Here is an 18,979-nt window from a genome sequence, read left to right on the forward strand (position 1 = left end):
CGTGTATAGAATGCGAAGGAGACCGAAGATCCGGAAGAGTCCAACGACTATCTTTCCGGCGGGGCAATCTGTTAATTCGATCGTAACTCGTCGTTAAGGGAGAATTTAGTTGGTACTTGCTGGCGGTAATTACACGGGTTTTGCGGCACATGAGGTGAAGCGAGATACGATTCTACGAAAGGCGAGGAAACGAAGAAAACTCTGGAAGAGAAAGGTGGAAGAGACAGGCAGATGCTGGCTGAAGTAGAATTTACTGGGCGATAAGCGCTGTGCAACTTTCTTCCCTTACGATCGTCATTCTTTATCAGCCCACTCGTGGCCGACAGTGGCGTATCGGCGTACCAGGATAGACTAGGTTTTATGAATCGAGATTATTAAGGTCTTTCTTAGATAATAGATCTTCCTCCCCTTTCATTTCCCGCATGGCCAAATGAAAATGTCGTAGAGAATTTCACTTCCTTCGTCTTTGTGTATCTCGCTGACATATATCAGCCGCTAGCGGCACTTAAAATCATTCTTATTCACTGATCGGTGATTTTCGCAAGTCACTTTATCGGAAGGCCAACCCAAGTTTCACGAGAATCTTCATCGAGCACATATGCAAACTTCGTATTCTAATAATGATAAAACAGATCTATTTCGCATATTAATTTTAAACATTGCTATCGGATTTGTGAAATTCAGAAGAAAAAATGTATACGTATTTTGATGGTTAAGATGGAGGGTTTTGATTCGCTGCACGCATTGCGACACGCAATAATAATAGTAACGTCTTTCATAAATAGATCTTTCAAATGTTTTCTGGGCGTGCGGTTCGGTCGAAGGTAGTCAGGTCATGCGTACCGATCGTTTCCCCGATGCTATAAGGCGCACTCTGGCTGATAGCCGTGCACATGACCGCGCGCCCGGGATAGACGATTAGAGGTCTTGAGTAATTTATCAGGGTGCCTGAAGGGCGTGGGTGGCGATGGGCGCAGGTGATGCGCGCGGCGAGCGCGAAGATCCGTGACCAGCGCCGTGGTGCGAAGTCTTATCTGCTCAGCGGGCGAGCACACGAGGGTGCTCATCTACTCGCCGTTAGTTAGCGATGTTATAGCGATCTCAGTTCTCGCTGTGGCACAGAAACGTCACAGCCGCGATATACACGTAGCTCGACCAGCTTGAACCCAATTCCCGTAGTCTGATTATAGATACGCTCGTAAAATGATACATTAAACACTTAAGAATCAATCTGTATGAATTATAAATAACGATTATCTGTGCAAGTTTTTGCTCGTGACATTATTCTTATGGATTTTAATTAGTATATTTTCAGAAAGTGTTAAATCTAGAGAAAGAACATCAGATAGAAGAAAGATATATGTTTCTTATCGTACAAAACTGTAACAAACTTTATGAAATTACATTAAGTACTTAGGTGCTTAATGTACCACATAATAAAGAATCGATTTCTCATTCTATTAAGAAAATGTTCTTGCAATTTAAAAATACAGCTATCTATAATCTATAATATTTAATGTGCAAATATAATTATTTGAAGCAAAAATATACATATAATTACGGAATAATGGACGAAGTGTTAAAGGCGATCGCGATAGCGGCAAAGTATGTACGTATATCAGGGTATCCTTTAGGAGAAGGAGTTACGGGAGGGAAAGGCGCGAAATGTGGAGGATGCGGAGGTGGGTTAATGTGAGTCCGCGTAAGGACACCCGCTGCGCCCTGCGGGAGTTAACGCGGGAATCGCGTGTTTCCTCTATATGAAGCACGGAACGCTGGAGAATGTAAGGAAGAAAGACAGCTAGAATGAAGAGAAATAAGATACAGAAAGAGAGAAAGAGAGAAGCACGCGATTATTTTTCTGTTTATGTTCATCGGAAGGAATGAATCTGTCAATGATGCGGTGACATGTGGCGAATGTTCGCGAGTTTTTACCTTACCAATACTTCAATGCCAGCGAAAGAAATTTAATTACAATAGAAGCACTGAGCACACATAACAATAATTACATTTGGACATTATGTCAATTCTTATAATTTTATAAAGATCCGTTTTAGAAGCTCTGCAAACTGTTTACAGTATAATTATCAAGTCCTAAATGTAATTGCAGTTATTGTTTTATGGATGAAATCGTTATTTTTATCGAAAGACCTAAATTAACACAAAGATTTTCATCTTCTACGGCAATTTTTTCCAATTCAAATTATTATGTTTACTATGTATGCTTCGAGTACATATGTAACGCAGATATCGCGTCGTCATGCATTTCAGGAATCCACGTTATGATACGTCAATAATCGCGGCGATATCCACGCTTTACGTCGCTCTGTCGCGAGACATGAGAAGAACACTTTTATGGACACACCTTACATCGTTTCGGCTGCTCGAGCCGACGCTTTTATGGCGCGCGCGCTCTCTGTAATGCTTCAGCATTACGCGACGCGGATACCTTACAACGCCGTGAAGTAAACTCTTATATTACGGCAGAGAACGGTCGGCGCTACGGTGCGGTAACGGTGATTTGTTTTCCGCTTGACAACTTTTGAGCACTCATGCCAGTAACGACCACAGTTTCCGCATCCGTATCACGGACGGCCGCCGTGGCCGTCGTCGGCATAACGCCATAAACGCGGACCATAAGCTCGCGGCTGAGAAAAGAGAGTAAATATAAAATCACGCGTTGTCATTGTGATATCACGAATATAAAAGTCTCCATTAACAGGCGATAATATTCGTTAGTGGAGACTCTTCACTTCAATGACGCATTCCGCGGATATGATAAAAGCTAATCAAGTCATACGCGCGCGGCGCGGTGAATAATATCTCGTTTCTGGACTTTACAGAAATTTAAATTGCGAATATAACTCTCCGTTGGCAGAAATGTAGTAGCGATTAAAATTATCCCGATTCGATATATATCTCATTTTCTTCGAAATTACCCCTGAAGATGATTTACGTATCGTATAAGCGACACTTTGTGCGCGAGGACCCGATATTTTCGTGCAAAGTTTCAGCTCGAGATCGCAATCGCTTCGTGAGTGTTTGCGCGTCGACACCTGTGACCGCGTTACGTTGATGCACGGTTGCATCGTAGAATTTCTATTTAGACGCGTGATATTAATAAGCGTTGGAGAGAAGGAGAGTGAAACTGCGTCCCGAAAGCGTGGACGCTGCGCGATTTTGGGCGGGAGAACGAGTTAGTCTACAAAAATTTTCTGCTCCTGACGTGCCGCGATTTATTAGTATCTGACCGTATGGCCGCGAAATTCCGCGCTCGCGAAAAGCCATGGCACGTGTCGCGACGCATCGCGACGCGTCGCGTCGTTGTTATTACGCGACTTGGCGTCGGCTTGTGTGAATGCAGCCAGCGACGTCATTAAGCAATCCACGTGGACCGGTCCGTCTGGGATTTAATAGTTGTTCGCTGGTCCCAAACGTGCCAGACTGCGTCCCTTCTGTTCTGCAATGTATCTATCTTGTATTTGTGTTAATTTTATAGCAACGAGCCAAAAGTTGATACGTCAAAACATCAATCTTTCAGAAGGTGAAATTTGAGCTTCGTCGTCAATAGGCAGACACGTAATTTCAGATTTAATAACATTTTCAAACTTATCGTTAGAAGATCAAAATTTAACTCTTCGTGAAAGAATCCGAGACTAGAAAGACCTACAAGCACGATTATATCTTGAAAATAACTTATTAAAAACTAGAAAAGAGTAAAGAGACTAATTGAAGAATAAATACTTTATTCTTATAGCGTAATAAATAAAAAAATATTTTTATTTTTTATTATTACAAAATTATTTTATATTTTGAATCTTTTTGCCGATTTTTTTTTTCAACACGAAAAACATGATTTTACTGTCATAAAGATTAAAAACACAAGTAACTAGATTCATACAACAAAAATTCTTTTTCTGCAAAACAAACACATCGAAAGATAAAATCTTATCAAGAAACAATAGCGATCAAACCCCGTAAACATTCTGAAAGATTTGACCGATTTATATACAACATTTGAACGCTTTCCGCGGAAGATTAAAAGAGCCGCGTGATGCTTAATCGTGAGATTGTTTTTATTTGTTATTGTATATGAAATATTCTTATATTTGCTATGGATAAGTAACGACGTCGCGCACGATTAATGCTGATGCGCGATATTGAGGAAAACGACTGACAGTCCGCCGTTTGTGCGGCCGCATTCGTGCTGATAGCGTATCTCGAATAGCGTTCCCTGGGCACGTTGCACGCGCGATGAAGACGATGCACGACGTCAAGATTACACTTAAGACACAACCGACGTATCTTGCGCAGCGATCTCTCGATTACCTCCCTCCGTTCAGGAACTTTCCTCTTGTTTTATCCTAATTCTTCCTTATTGTTTCGTCATACAGCGTTTGGTACCGACGTTTTATTTACACACCTTTCTTCTCAATGCCTCAATATTTATTTTGTGAGACAAGCCAATAAAACGCAAACGTTAAAGCTTTTAAAATAGCTCTTAGGAAGTATTTTATTATGTTTATCGTTTTGGTCTGATGAATAGTTAGTTCATGTATATATAGTCCTCGTAAGAAATTTAATAAACAAACGCTGTAACGACGTCAAAATTGTAATGCAAAAAAAAATTTTCTGAAAACTCTTCATTTTATATCGATATAATAGTTTGAGTAATTTTGTAAAGCTATATTGATTTGTAATAAAATGATTTTCTCGCGCAATCTTAATGCAATATAACACGACTGTGTTTTTATCTTAATTTTTCATTACACGCGAACTAAAAACGCGATGTAAGATCATTTTCAGTTACTTCCTAATTGTTTATTCAGCAAAATAATCATCAACAAATTTTAGAATTTCGACCTGTCTGACGAGTTGACCGGCAGTGACGCTTTAGATGAAACACTATGAAGCACAATTCAACGGTTTTAATTGCGATCGATCCAAAAGCGGGACACGCTAGGCATCGGCTGGTCTAATCGTCGCATGTACGATAGTGCATACGCGGCCAAACCATTATTGTCCCGGAGAAAGGGGTAGAGGGAGGATTACATTCTCTGCAGTACTATATGCTAACCGAGCTGAACAAACCATATTGTATCTCACTGTCATTTGTTAAACGTAAGTGAAACCACGTAATGGATGTAAATTTGTTATTGGATAACGTAGTTTAATTACTTTTCACAGTGCGATAATCGATTCTGAAATTGCTTCTCTCTAGTTTCTTTCGTTATTCAATAAAATTCTGTATTAAATTACATTATATTAAACGGCTTATAATTCTGTTTTTTTTTTGTAGGAAAGATTTGGAAAAAGAAGATTTATTGAGTTGAAATATAACATGAAGCAAATGATTTTTATGCGGAAGTTGTCTTGAAAATGTGTCAAAAAATAACTTCCGTGCCGAAGTTGTGTAAAATAGTAAGAGTTATCGCTTCAAACACATAGATATCTTCAGATATCAGTATAGGACGTGGTACGGTCGGCTTGGTTGGTGGCTATACGAATGGTACTCCATCCTTCACTCTGGCGTTTGCAAACTAACTCGCGCAGTGCATTCTGACCGTGTCGGTGTGCGTGTGCGAGCTCGCATGCATGGGACGGATTGCTGCTGACCCGTTGTTAAGTTAGTTCGCCGTGCTTCGTGTCGCTGTCGAGGGAATAGTTCTGCTAATTAAATTGGCGCCGCGCGATTGGCGTGAGGACGGCGAAAAATAGTGGTACGTTCCGCGGGGCGACGTTGTCACGGCAGTGGGTCACGGGGAAAACTACCGATGGACAGCCGTTGGCAAACTCTTGAATTTATGTTCGTTTAAACCGTATCCTTAGATTTTGGACAACGTTAAGAGCCAGTTCCACAAACGTCGGTTAACTCTTAACCTCAAGTTAACTTATCCTTTGTTTCTTTCCAACGTCCCCCTTAGAAAGAGACGAAGAGTGAGTTAACTTAAGGGTTAAGAGTTAACGGACGTTTGTGGAACTGGCCCTAAGGGCACCATTATTCATTAGTTATTCTATACTCGTAGTTAGATCTTGATACCAACGATTGCCAAATGCAGTTTTCATGTATCGTTAATTAATACGTTAAATTATGATTAAACTGACATTTATTTATATCGAATTCATTTAGAAACTGAGATTTAAAGCAATTTTGTGCGATATTTAGCAGAATATTTTGTAGCAATGAAGTTCTAAGAGATTTCAAGAGATTCTCGCATAATGCGTGAAAAGTAATTAGTGTAGAGGTTTTCTAATATCAATATACGCAGATTGAATTAATTCTTAATAAATCGAATGCTAGAGATAGATTTGAGATTAGATTTAATCTCTTTTTACGATTAAATAAAGTAATGCAAAATGATTTTTCTACTTAAGAAAGAATGGATTCTTTTTGATATTCTTGTTTACTTTACGCGTTCTTTCGTCGTCAACTCGTTTAAGTTCATTCGGCAAAGATTGGACGGAAGCTCGGAGTATGCTTGTTCAATATAAGCTCGTCCTTAACTTGACAACCGGATTCAGAAAAAGCTTGACTTTTCCCTCTGAAGTCCCAAAGGAATCGAAAGAAAAAGATGTTTGTCGACCACGATATTTTTGTCGTACCGCGCATTCGTTTTGTATTGGCGTATCGACTCTGCGACTCGAATGAAAACTTCGAGCATGCTTATTCAATTTGAGTCCGTCTTTAATTCGATAAGTGGATCAGGGCGCGTTTGATTTTTCCGAACTTACGAGGAGAGAAAAATGTCGACGCGCGCAGTTCTCCTATTTTTCTTCATTATTTTGATCGCGCGTTTTCGATCCACTTCATTCTTTTGGAAATCGAGTAAAAACTTTGGCACTGCGTTCGCTTCATTAATTTAAGTTCGTCACTAATTCAATAATTCGATGTAGAAGTGTACCTAATTTCTCGTTTCTTAAGTTCTTACGAAGATAGATATATTGATATGAGAGATTTTCATTATTCTTGATTACTCCGATTTACAATTGATTTCATTCTTAACGAATGATATGATACAGCCCGAACATTGTTACCAATTATTTTATAAATCATGCTGATTTCAGAAAAAAAATTGTTTTGAGTATTGCTTAAAATAAAATTAGAATAACACTTTATGCAATTCGCCAAGCGCACTTCGGTTTCGATAAATTTTTGTTTGTATTTTATTTCCAACATAAATCTCGCATATGCGAAATCGACCGAATGTAGATCATAAATTCGCAACATTCGGGGGCGCAACATTGTTTTCGCGGGCACCAGTTTGAAAAAGGAGAACACCGTTCGCGGAGTTCGTAGCGCGGGTAAAAAGTAGCACGAGAACGAACGAGCGTTTCATTACACGGGGCGGAAGGAGCAGCGGACGGAAGAGAGGGGCGGAAACGACGAGGGGGTAGCAATGGAGGCTGGGAACGACGCGGTTGGTTACCGCGCGTAAACGCACGCTGCGCACAATTACAGTAAATAATCGCATTGTTTTCGTAGCTACGACGCGGCGTAATACGTCATAACATTCGATCCAACCCCCGGCCAACCCTTGATCCTTGGCTCCCCTCAGGACTCCGTTGACTCATTCTCTCCTCTCTCCTCTCTCTCTCTCTCTCTCTCTCTCTCTTTCTCTGATGCGCTTGAAAATTGCCGACCCACGTAATATATATATCCAGGAAAGTAACAGATTCATGCATGTTTACGTGCATCACGTTTGTTTGTAGAAATCCGCGAGAGTTGAACGCACCCCCGTTGCATACATCATCATTTTTATTCTCTAACACGACGTGAGAGAGTTGCCAATTTCTACAAATAATTGTGAAAATAATTCAGTTTCGTTAAATGGTAGAATTAGCAGATCAGATTGCATAACCGTACATGAGAAAAAGTGTCATGATATGTATGTATATCTATTACATTGGCATGCGTATATTGCAGTTAAAATTGTTATAATAGAGATAACAAATGCAGGAAAGAGAGAAATACATTATATAATATAAACGAAAATATAAACGAAAATCAATGATTCATTTGCATCAAGATATCTCGATACCGCGGCAAATTGCAGTCTGAAATTCACGCTGCACCTATACAATATATGAAAAACGTAATGCAAATTCTAAATTAATTTCCAATAAAAAACTCGTTAGCCAGATGTCCTATAAGGGAGATCGAGGGAGCTGTACGAACAAACGATTTCGAGCGTGTGAGCGCGCACCAGTTTTAGTATTTTGTCCCTTTCCTTCATTTTTTTTCGCGAATTCGCCCGCGCCATCCCTCGCTATACCACCTTGAATTTACGGCAAAATTGTTAAACGACGTTTGAAAAATTCGTGGCACATACCATTGCCTGGTTTTCCCCAGTTCTCCTATGATCGTCGAATTTATATCCTCCACTTCCGCCGGGTAGGAATGCGAGTAGAGCCGTGTAGGAGAAGGAAAGGGATGAGAAAGCACGTTAGCGTTACAAACCATTGCATGCTTGTAAACGGATCACGATTTTGAACGGAGCATAGGTGCCTCGAAAAATGTTCCGAGTCTCGACAATACGTTTTGTAGCTTATAATTACGGTGACTGCTGTTTATTTACCGTTTAATAACAAATGAGCAAATGCGTTAATATATTCTTCAAACTGAGATTAATTAATTTTCGGAAATAAGTAAATTATATCAATTTACGTCAATCTCCTTAATTACCACGATGATGTCGAATTCGACCTCGATGCTGTATTTTGCGAAATATCAGGAAGAGCGCATAAATTTCAGTGCTCTTATACAACCTACTCTCCTATATAATTGCCTCTCAATTTTGAAAGTTAATTTATTGCTTGATGTCAATTTTATTTTGTATAATGGAGAGTTTCGTAATTAAATTTAATCCTACCATATATTAGATGTTTGAAATAATTATGTATAATATGTATATGTATATGATTCCCACATTAAGCGGAAATTCAAGTTAAAGCTAATTATTGAAATATTTAACATTGGGATTTAACGAAAAGAAAAAAATCGTCGAAGAACGAAAGATCGGAAAAATGATGCGGTAAACTCGCGGCGAGTATTTTGCGCGTAATTATATTAAACGCTCGATCGAGGAACAAAGCGAGACGCGGAACTGGGAGATGCGATTACGTTACGTATCGCACGGCGGGATGCGCGGCGCGATAATAGCTATTTGCATTAACGATTCATCCGCGCACGCATGGGGCGCGTCGCACGATCGCGGCCGGTTGCAGTCCCGGCCGGCGCGGTCAATCAGCAAATTCGAGCCTGGGATACGTCAGAATCGTACTAACCCGGCCGGAGATAATCGCGTTACCTTCCCAATTCTGATTACCGACCTTAATTAGACAATGGCAAAATAATGCGTGGCGCGGTCGAGAGCTTTCGCATTACGCATTTCCCGTCGGCAGTCTCCTCGTTTCGCGCAGCAGCGCTTTCAATTATCCGATCGATCTATTTGTGCCGCGCGTCCTTTGGATCTCATTCTAGAATCTCCCTGGATTAACTCTTGACTTTCCCTCCCATTCTGCTTTCTCAAGATTTGCGATACATTTAGGCTTTTATAAATCAGAGCGATTTGGAAATATTATACATCTGTGTTCTTCTTTATATCATATTTTTTATAATTATATACCTCAATGGATTATATTTTTTTCAAAGATATGAAGGGGCGTCAAAGTATTTTTAGAAATCTATTATTTCTCGTAACGATCAGTATGTATTCCTTCATCATTAGCAATTCTTTTTTTAGGGCCCGAACAGATGAGAGCCACTTTATACCGCTACAGAGAAGCGCTACAGATCGTACAGACGGGCCCTAATAACGATCGACGAACACTCGCGGTTTTTCGACAACATGAGTGCGGCGGAGCTGACTGGGCGTACCGAATCGTGATTTTATAGTTATCATTTATCAAAAATAACTCACCGGCCGATGCGCAACAGTGGAGGTGTAACCCGACCTGCGTTGATCTGTAACACATAAATATGTTTATATCAAAGAAGTGTTCAAGAGATAATAGATACTTTAAGTGTAAATAACTATATCGCGCCCGTTAAATTTTTAAATGTCATTTCAACAGATACTCGCATTTAACAATCGCGGCCGCCGCACGACTGCATATTTCCGCGTTAACTCGTTCGCATAATTCATTCGCGAAAAATCGTGCAACTAATATTGCGACCGTGCGAATAAGAGAGAGAGCGACGTTCGCTACGTAATAACTCGTCTCGCACATGTCGGAGATCGAACTCCGAAATTGCGAAATTGCGCCGGAGTTGGAGCCTCGAACGAGTAATCGGTATCGCGTAATGGGCGAATCAAGTGGCGCTTAAGGAAGTGGGACCGAATCCGGCCCCAAAACAGCAAAACAATAAATAGAATAATAATTACTCACCCCGCGGTTGCTCCGCTGTCGCCCGATGCCTCCCAGGCCTCGTTCTTCTCTCCTCGAGCCTCCTCCATCGGAGGTCCGTTGTCGCATCTCGGTCGGAGCACTCACTCACGACTCATGGCACGACGCGGCGACGTTCGCGCGCGAAAATCAGCGATATCGTCGTTTATCGACCGCGCGACACTTTGCACGGCACTCCCGGTGTAATCACGCGACGCGGCGCGTACTCTGTTATACACGGCAACGAAAGAATTACGGCGGAGAAGCTACGAACGATCCGCTTGACGCCCGTGACGCTTGACGTCCCGCAGGTAGACGCGACAAGTGAATTTAACATGGCGGTGAGAATTTCGTAAATCGCCGCGGCCAACTTCGCTCGGCAGGAGCCAACGGCCGTCGCGAGAACGCCGCACGCTCGCTGCTTATTGTCGGGCGATTTTGGTTTACTCCAATTAAATCGATTTATGAAAACCGTGTCTGTCACGCACGATCACCTAATATCAAAACGCGATTAAATACGACGTTAATAAAGACTGTGATCTGTGATCGCACTGATCGCTAATTGAACACATTGCGGCGTTTACTCGATTAAGGGTCCGCCTTAAGCTTTATCCGTGCTCCGAAAACGTTCATTCTGAAGTCGCGCGACGACACGACGCGAGGCGCGAGTGAAGTTGACGGTTGAGAAAAGCGAGGCGATCCGAAAGAATGTATAAGTCGAAAGTCAATATTACCGAATGCGATATACCTCGGTATCCGTAAAGAAAATTCCGCGAAGCATATGTGTTAAATGAACATTCGATGTGTAACAGTTTTTCGTAATCTCAATTGCCGCGCCGGACTCGGCGATTCGTGTATTATCCTGCGATATGTATTGAAAGTAACGACGTGTTCGAAGCGAGGTCGCGGGCGCCGCGGTAACATGATACGCGGGGGAGAGCGGGTAGGCTGACTGAGCAAGCGAGCACACCGCGCGGCGTGCCTATATCGTCACTCTACCTCCCCCCCCCCACTCATGTTTACCGCGGCGCCCGCGACTCGCTGTGACGTCACTGCTCGGCTACTCTCGGATCGCACGATCGCAGAGTGATACACGAGTCGCCCCGTGACTGTTCAGGTTACGAAAAACTGTGATATATCGAATGTTCATTTAATACGTGTGCTTCGCGGAATTTATACGGATACCGTGGTATGTCGCGTTCGATTACATTCTTTCGGATAATCGGTCTCGCTTTTCTCAACCGTCAACTTGACTCGCGTCGTGTCCGTGCGGCCTTCAGGAGAGATGCCGGAGGCCGGAGTCGTTTTCGGGACACATGCGAGCGGACCCTTAATGGAGCAACGTCGCTGCGCGTTTTATTGAATTAGCAATCACAGATCACAGTATTTATTAATGTCGTACGTTTAACTTCGTATTCAATCGTGTTCTGATATTTGGTGATCGTGGGGAATAGACACGTACGATGTTCACAAGCAGCGAGCGTGGCGTTCTCGCGACAGTCGCGACGCACGACGGTTGTTGCTCCTGGCGAGTGAAGTTGGCCGCGCGACTCACGAAATTCTCTCCGCCATGTTACGATTCGATTCACTCGTCGCTCGTCGCGTCTATCTGCGGAACGACAAGCGTAGCGGGCGTCAAGCGGATCGTTCGTAGCTTCTCCGCCGTAATTCTTTCGTTGCCGTGTAACAGGGTACGCGTCGCGTCGCGAGATTAATACCGGGAGTGCCGTGCAAAGTGTCGCGCGATCGATAAACGACGATATCGTTGATTTTCACGCGCGAACGTCGCCGCGTCGTGAGTCGTGAGTGAGTGTCCCGACGCAGATGCGACAACGGACCAACGAAGGAGGCTCGAGCAGAGGAGGACGAGGCCTGGGAGGCATCGGGCGACAGCGGAGCAACCGTGGGGTGAGTAATTATTGTTCTATTTATTATTTTGCTGTTCTGCGCCGGATTCCCCGTCACTTTCTTAAGCGCGACTTGATTTGCCCGTTACGCGATACTGATTACTCGTTCGAGGCGTTTAACTCCGGCGCAATTTCGCAATTTCGGAGTACGATCTCCGACATGTGTGAGACGAGATATTACGTCTCTCTCTCTCTCTGTCTTATTCGCGCGGTCGTAATTACTTGCACGATTTTTCGCGAGTGAATTATGCGAATGAGTTAACGCGGAAATATGCAGTCGTGTGGCGGCCGCGATTGTTAAATCAGATATCTGTTAAAATAAGATTTGAAAATTTAACGGGCGCGATATAATTTACTTAAAGTATCGCGATTATCTCTCTTGGACACTTCTTTAATATAAAAATATTTATACGTTACAGATCAACGCAGGGTTACACCTCCGCTGTTGCGCATCTCGGCCGGTGAGTTATTTTTTTACTTCAATGTCGAGGCAATAGATTTATAAAATCATATTACAAACGTAAATAAGATGTACGTATGAGAAATGAGATATAAATAAAAGAATCACGGACTGTCTTTTTCCATCAACATAATTATTAGACATTATATTAGAATTTTTATTTAAAATAATAATGCAGCGGTAAAGTTCTATATTACTTAATATCATGAAATATCTTCATTGAATATGTTATTTATTCCTACAGTTATTACAGAGAAATTAAAACATTACAGATTAAGAATATAAATGTATGTTACAAATGAATTAATATATTATAATATATTATATTGCCTTGAAATCTATTGCCTTGAAATAGATAGGCTCGGAAATAAATTCTCTCTCCCTCTGCCGACTTTTTATTACACAAGGTTACGCGCACTCGCGTGATAATGGTGCTTGAAGGGACCACGGCTTCTTCGGTATCCGGATTGATAAGTGATGATTATAAAATCACCATTTCGTATGCCCAGTCAGCCTACCTCCATCCGCATTACTCATGTTGCCGAGAAGCCGTGGCTCCATATTCTGACATTACTGATCGCGCGGCGATAAACTGCGAGTGTTCGTCGATCGTTATTAGGCCCGAACCGACGGACCCCTTAAGCCCGGTGTCCACGATGCAAGAACTTGGTCCAAATTTTGGTTTATGAAACTGCTGCTTTTCTGTAAGAGCTGCAAGTTCATTGGCTTAAACCAAAACTTGGACCGAGTTCTTGCATCGTGGACACCGGGCATTACACTGTCCATTTTGCAGCGAAATCGAAACGTCGTCTTCTTATTCTCTTTCCTTTTTAGTACTTTTCTTTTCCTCTTATTGTTGGTGCACAAGCGCCACGAGAAGAGCAAGATGCGTAAGAGAATGTACGTGCCTTTTGACTTTACAGAGAGTAGAACAAGTTTGAATAAAAGATCTCGTTTCCTCGAGTATAATTTAACGAGGCAACTTGTTAATATTTAGCATAAATCTTATAAGGATTTGACCAAACAAAGCATTTTATATAATCTGCAATAATCACATTTTTTTATTTATTAACACTTTTCTTCGTGAAAAATAGAAAACAATTTGTACTTTTATAAATCTTTAATATAAATGAGTTTATCTTACCTGTAAATAAGCGTATACATCTACAGATGTGCTAATACATGAGAAATAGAAGTTTTTAATATATATAGTTTCTGTTTTTCAATAAATAGTTAAAAAATTTTTACATACCTCCTCTATCACGAGAAAAATCTGGTTGGCGTTCATGCCGTAGGCGTTTTAATTACCGGTGCATTTTTCCGAGATGTTTATACGCGCGATAAATCAGCCGCGAATAAAAGTCACGTCTCCATTTAAATGCACCGAGATTGGGTGCGTTGTCGCCGGTTGTCGCGAGGCACCCTCGCCCTCGCGTCGGCGGCGATAACAACACGGGGGCGGCAGGGCGCGGGAGAACGAGGGGGCTTGTAAGAAATAATTGAAATGTCGGGGACGTTTGATTCATTTCCCGCGGCTTTTCTTCTCATTTTATATGAGAGCACCGCGGATGGATGCGAGGCGACTTGTCGGCCATGAGGGGGGGGGGAAGAAAGGAGGGAAGGAGCGAGGAGAAGATGAGGACCAGATCGCGCGATAGGGCATGAGAAACGTCAAAGGCCGCCGGTATATCTGATGGGACGGGAAGTCCCGATTCTCTCTGTACGAATGCACTTATCCGATTGGCTCCGTGAATCAGCCTCGTCAGCTTCTTCGTTTGCTTCCAGTTCTGGTTTAGGTCCTTGTCTGTGCCCTAACTTAGACGACAACCGCTTGTGCCCTCCCCCGACCATCGCTTCTGTCCCAGCAACTTTCGTATCAGATACGATTTGAATTTCTTTAAAACAGGAAGCTTCGCCTTCACTTCCGCCATCGGAAACGGAAAACCGTAGGTGGTTTGTTGCTGCCAGCGTTGGCTTTGATACTCTCGGACGAACTTATACGACGCATACAATAGCAATTCAGTGGTTAGTTATTCGAATAAATTTTTTGAAGATGTAAAATAATTGGATTTGTAGAACCGTCCGTGCAAATTAGGAGGATGAATGAATTTCTGATTTAGGTTTTACTTTGAATTATTGTAAGTCGCGGAAGAAAATCACAAGAAGAAATCCTTTTGGAGCCGCGAATTTGTACAAGTTGTATGTTAATTGTCCGCGTATAATTCTTTATTACGAAAGATAGTTTTAATCCGGAGTTATCCCAACTAATCATATCTGCGGTCAGCCCTACGTAATTCCGGGGGATCGACCGTGCTTCCAATCGCGACAAATGGCAACAGTCGCGTTTCGCCCGCGAGTCCTCGCAGTCGTATAAACGTTCACCGGGGCGGGCAAACCAGCGTTTTCATTAGCCAAGATAATCTGTTTACTGCCGTTGCAACGATACGGTAACCCGGCCCAGCGTTGCACACATACCACTCGAAAGCCATGGAAGCTCGCTATACGCGTTCAACCTCTCCACCTCTCCACCCTTCCTCTCTCTCGCTCGCGTGGTTCCGCGCTGCCGGCGAATCTTGGGTGAACCGTTCATGAATAGTGCATGGTGCTCCGCACTGGTATACACGAGCGCCCTATATAGCGGCCGCTATAGCGCGACGGCGGAGTCGTTTCTAGCGCCATCCAGCCCGGGCCGGCCGGGTGCGCAGAGAGCAAATTGAATAGTGGACGTCATCTAATATACAGGTTGTCCCACATGTTCCGCTACGCGTCACGTCGTTTCGGCCTGACATTATTTATTGCCGCGGCGGTGGATACGCTGCGCTGTGTTTTAACCCCTCTTCTTCTTCCCGTTCTCGGCGTTCTCTCTTGTTTTCCACCCTCCCTCTTTCTCTATCTATCTCTCTCTATCTCTATTTCTCTTCTTCTTCCTCTATCCTACTTTACCGCTTTCTCTCTTTCTCTCTCTTTCTCTGTTTCCTGCTCTTTATGTGCTCTCCAGCGGCTCTTTTCATTCTCGTGCAACACACGCTGATGCACATCTACATGTACAGACTTCTTGCGCGGCGCCTTGCGCGTATCGCAGCATCCGCCCTCGATGCACACGATAGCACCCCTTGGTCCCCATGCTTCCTACCTCGGCCGGCACTCCACTGTATCCTTGAATCTGTTTGTTTACCGTCGCAGCACAGTTTCTAGTGATTTATACCTCCCGCGCGTCTCGGCCAGCCAGCGTGCCCTCGAGTGGCTATGCCGGAATAGCCAAGTTTTTCCGATGGTCCAACGTTGCATCAACAATGCTACAAACAATATGAAAGCCACGTATATCCCCTACGTTATTACTTTACCTAAGTAGATGTTTCCATCTCGAGTAATCCAAGCAAAATGGATATTAAAAGTGAAGCGATTGTCTAGCGGAGGAAAAAAGCGATAGTTTTATTTTATTTTTCATTCACTTAAGTTATTTATCGATTTGATTTATCTAAAAGAGTAACAATCCACGTTATACGCATTTAGAGATATTCAGATATCCTTTTATAATCCGCAACTTTTGTTACGGTAGATGGAAAGATATTTATCTTTTCATCAAAAATTTTTTATATCGATTATTCGAATCATTGAATGCAGTCAATCGGTGCACTAGTTGCCGTATTTGCACGAACTATTAAGTGTTTACGAGTTCCATTTTCCGGCACCTAACCACCGTGCACATCACCCACACAGCAGCGGGTACCTTTTGTTCTCCAATCGCTAAATCGTTAACCAGGATCATATTCGCTGGATGTATTGTGTGTCTGCATCGTACCTTTCACTCGGCTCGTCAACCGGAAATCGCGCGCGTCGCGACGAATAATTACACGCGGTTACCAATAACGCGACTGTAGCCGATGTTCTTCCATAGTGACCTAGGGATACTGTACTATACGAATAAACTCGAGAGAAAATGGAAAGAACGTTAAAAATATAAATATTGAAGTAAGATAAACAGCGTTTCTGTTTGAAACTATGAATTAACTATGAATTTTTTGAGAAAATCGAATTTTTTGGACCAGAATAAGAAAAACAAGAAGCAAAATTTAATTTAAAATTTGATTGAATTTCGTGAAAAGAAAAAGAATTCCGTTTCTGAATTGTTGTTTCTGCCAAGTACGATTTTAATAATATTATTATTATTATCATGTAATGCGACGACTTTTGAGATTATGTATCGTAAACGCAGTGCAGATGTTCATTTATATTTCGACAATTTCCACAATATGGTAGTCATTTGTGCTTTTGCGTAGCTCGGCAGAAAATATCAATTAATTTGCAATCCGATATATCCGCGACGTAAGCTCTAACAATAAGATACAATCTTGCGCGAGGACGTTTTAGTACAGTATAACCCAGAAAAATATTTCCAGTCTTTCGAAATATAGGGAATCGTTTTATACCTAATCCTTTATTCGGTGGATGATCGACCGTTCACGTTGTCGCTGGCACCGCCGTCGGTTTATTCGATACATATCCACCCTCGATTTTATACGACCCCGCGGATACCCGTACACGTGTAAGCGTAATGTAGGTCAGGTAGAAAAAGAGACAAGTTTACGCCGAGCGGTTTTAGCTCACGCTAGTGAGACACACACATACGTAATAGTCGAAAGCAGGGCGTGCGTGTACGGGAAGCTTAATATTTCATGTAAAGGGTCCAAAGCACGGATCACGAGTGGTGGCTTCCACGGAATTGATTGTAGCGGATTCTTACACGCCTCCCTCGCGAACTCTGCTTCTCTGAAGTTTCGTTAAAGTTGCTGAAAGTAGGATGATTGCCGTGCACGGGATACTTCTCATTTTTGATACGTACTTACTTAATGTTAGACGATTTATTAGTAGCGAAATATGGATGATAAGCTTTATTGATGCCGAGCAGAAGAAATAAGAATTGTATTTATATAATTATACATTTATTTCTTGTATATTTTCATATAATCGTAATTTTTAGTTGTCTCTCGTTTTGTTACTTACAATTAGTAACGCATATATTCTTGAAATATACAATTAGAATATTAAGGAAAAATCTTTACGTATGTGCACATCCTTTTCTTAAAAAAATATATAAAAAGCACATTTTACGAATGTAAGTAAATTTTTTTTTTTTTTAAATATGTACGTTTTTAAACAGAAACGAGAAATACCTATAATAAGAAATTAACAGAGAATATTTAATTTTAACGATCGTATTTACGAGATGCAAAGCTGCAGAAGGCTAAAGGTATGATGTACAAAGTCCTCGAAGCGCAAAAGTTGGAAGTTTTGAATAAATGCGCGATAACTAAAGTCCATGAAACTGACCAGAGAGAGACTGTTCCTTTGATATTACAATACCAAGCGCGGTATAACGTCCGGACGAAATCGGCTTAAGTACTTTTGAATAATAACGAAGGGCACGCGCGTCAGCCTTGACGAATACGGGCATTACACCGGATCTGACTTTTGCTGGAAAATTAAAGAAGATTCGCTTTCATCGGGAAGGGAGGAGAGGCAGCCGTGTGCAACTGCATAAGGAATAATTTAATTTTATATGCTCTGCAATTCGAGTTTTTTTTCCAATTTTTTGCGCAGTCATCTTTCTGACGCACTTTGAGTGTTAAAATGACATTTTATGTTGCGTATAAATTCTATATCGCACATAGTGCTTTAAATATGAATTAATTTCCGTTTTTAATTGCATAATGTAATTGTAATTATTAAATATTGCAGCGAAGAATATAAAGTTTGTTTATATAAACTGTTTGCCTGCTGCACTCATTCTAGAAACTACATTCTCATGTAACGCGCAAAATGTGCAGTTACCTGAAAGAGTATATATATACTATAAATATACTTAAATACTTCTCATAGAAATAGATTAAATTTCTGACAAATAATGCTCAACAATTACAAGTATTTACATTTACATTTTATAACATGTAAAAACCATTGCCGTGGAATTAAATAATAATTTAACTTTCAAACACGTGCCAAACACATTTATTTCTTTTCCTCTTTAACTTTCATTTTCTCTTTCTGTTTTATTCTCTTCTCATATTACTTTTATCTTTTTCGCTTAACTCGCGCGAACAGTATTTACACAACATAATGAAGGCCAACGCCGGATAAATCGGAGGAGAGGAGGAGGGATGTATCTCACGTAACACCTACGTTCTTTCGCGTATCCCCCGTTAACCGACAAACCGCGATAAATCGT

The 18,979-nt window shown here is 41.6% G+C and overlaps 1 protein-coding gene across 10 annotated transcripts in view; it reads left to right on the plus strand.

The window, feature by feature from the left end:
* Rbp6 (RNA-binding protein 6) overlaps nt 1-18,979 on the plus strand; it is a 634,317-nt gene that overhangs the window by 263,521 nt on the left and 351,817 nt on the right. For 6 of the 10 annotated variants that reach the window (XM_077406163.1, XM_077406184.1, XM_077406147.1 and 3 more), the window contains one exon: nt 12,713-12,754. The exons of the other annotated variants lie outside the window; for them this stretch is intronic. In XM_077406163.1, the coding sequence (XP_077262289.1) occupies nt 12,713-12,754 (42 nt within the window). The remainder of the gene's footprint in view (nt 1-12,712; nt 12,755-18,979) is intronic. 10 annotated transcript variants of the gene reach the window in all.

The sequence above is a fragment of the Temnothorax americanus genome, unplaced genomic scaffold, assembly GCF_048541705.1.
Source record: "Temnothorax americanus isolate GAGA-0224 unplaced genomic scaffold, ASM4854170v1 Scaffold1, whole genome shotgun sequence".
NCBI lineage: Eukaryota > Metazoa > Arthropoda > Insecta > Hymenoptera > Formicidae > Temnothorax > Temnothorax americanus.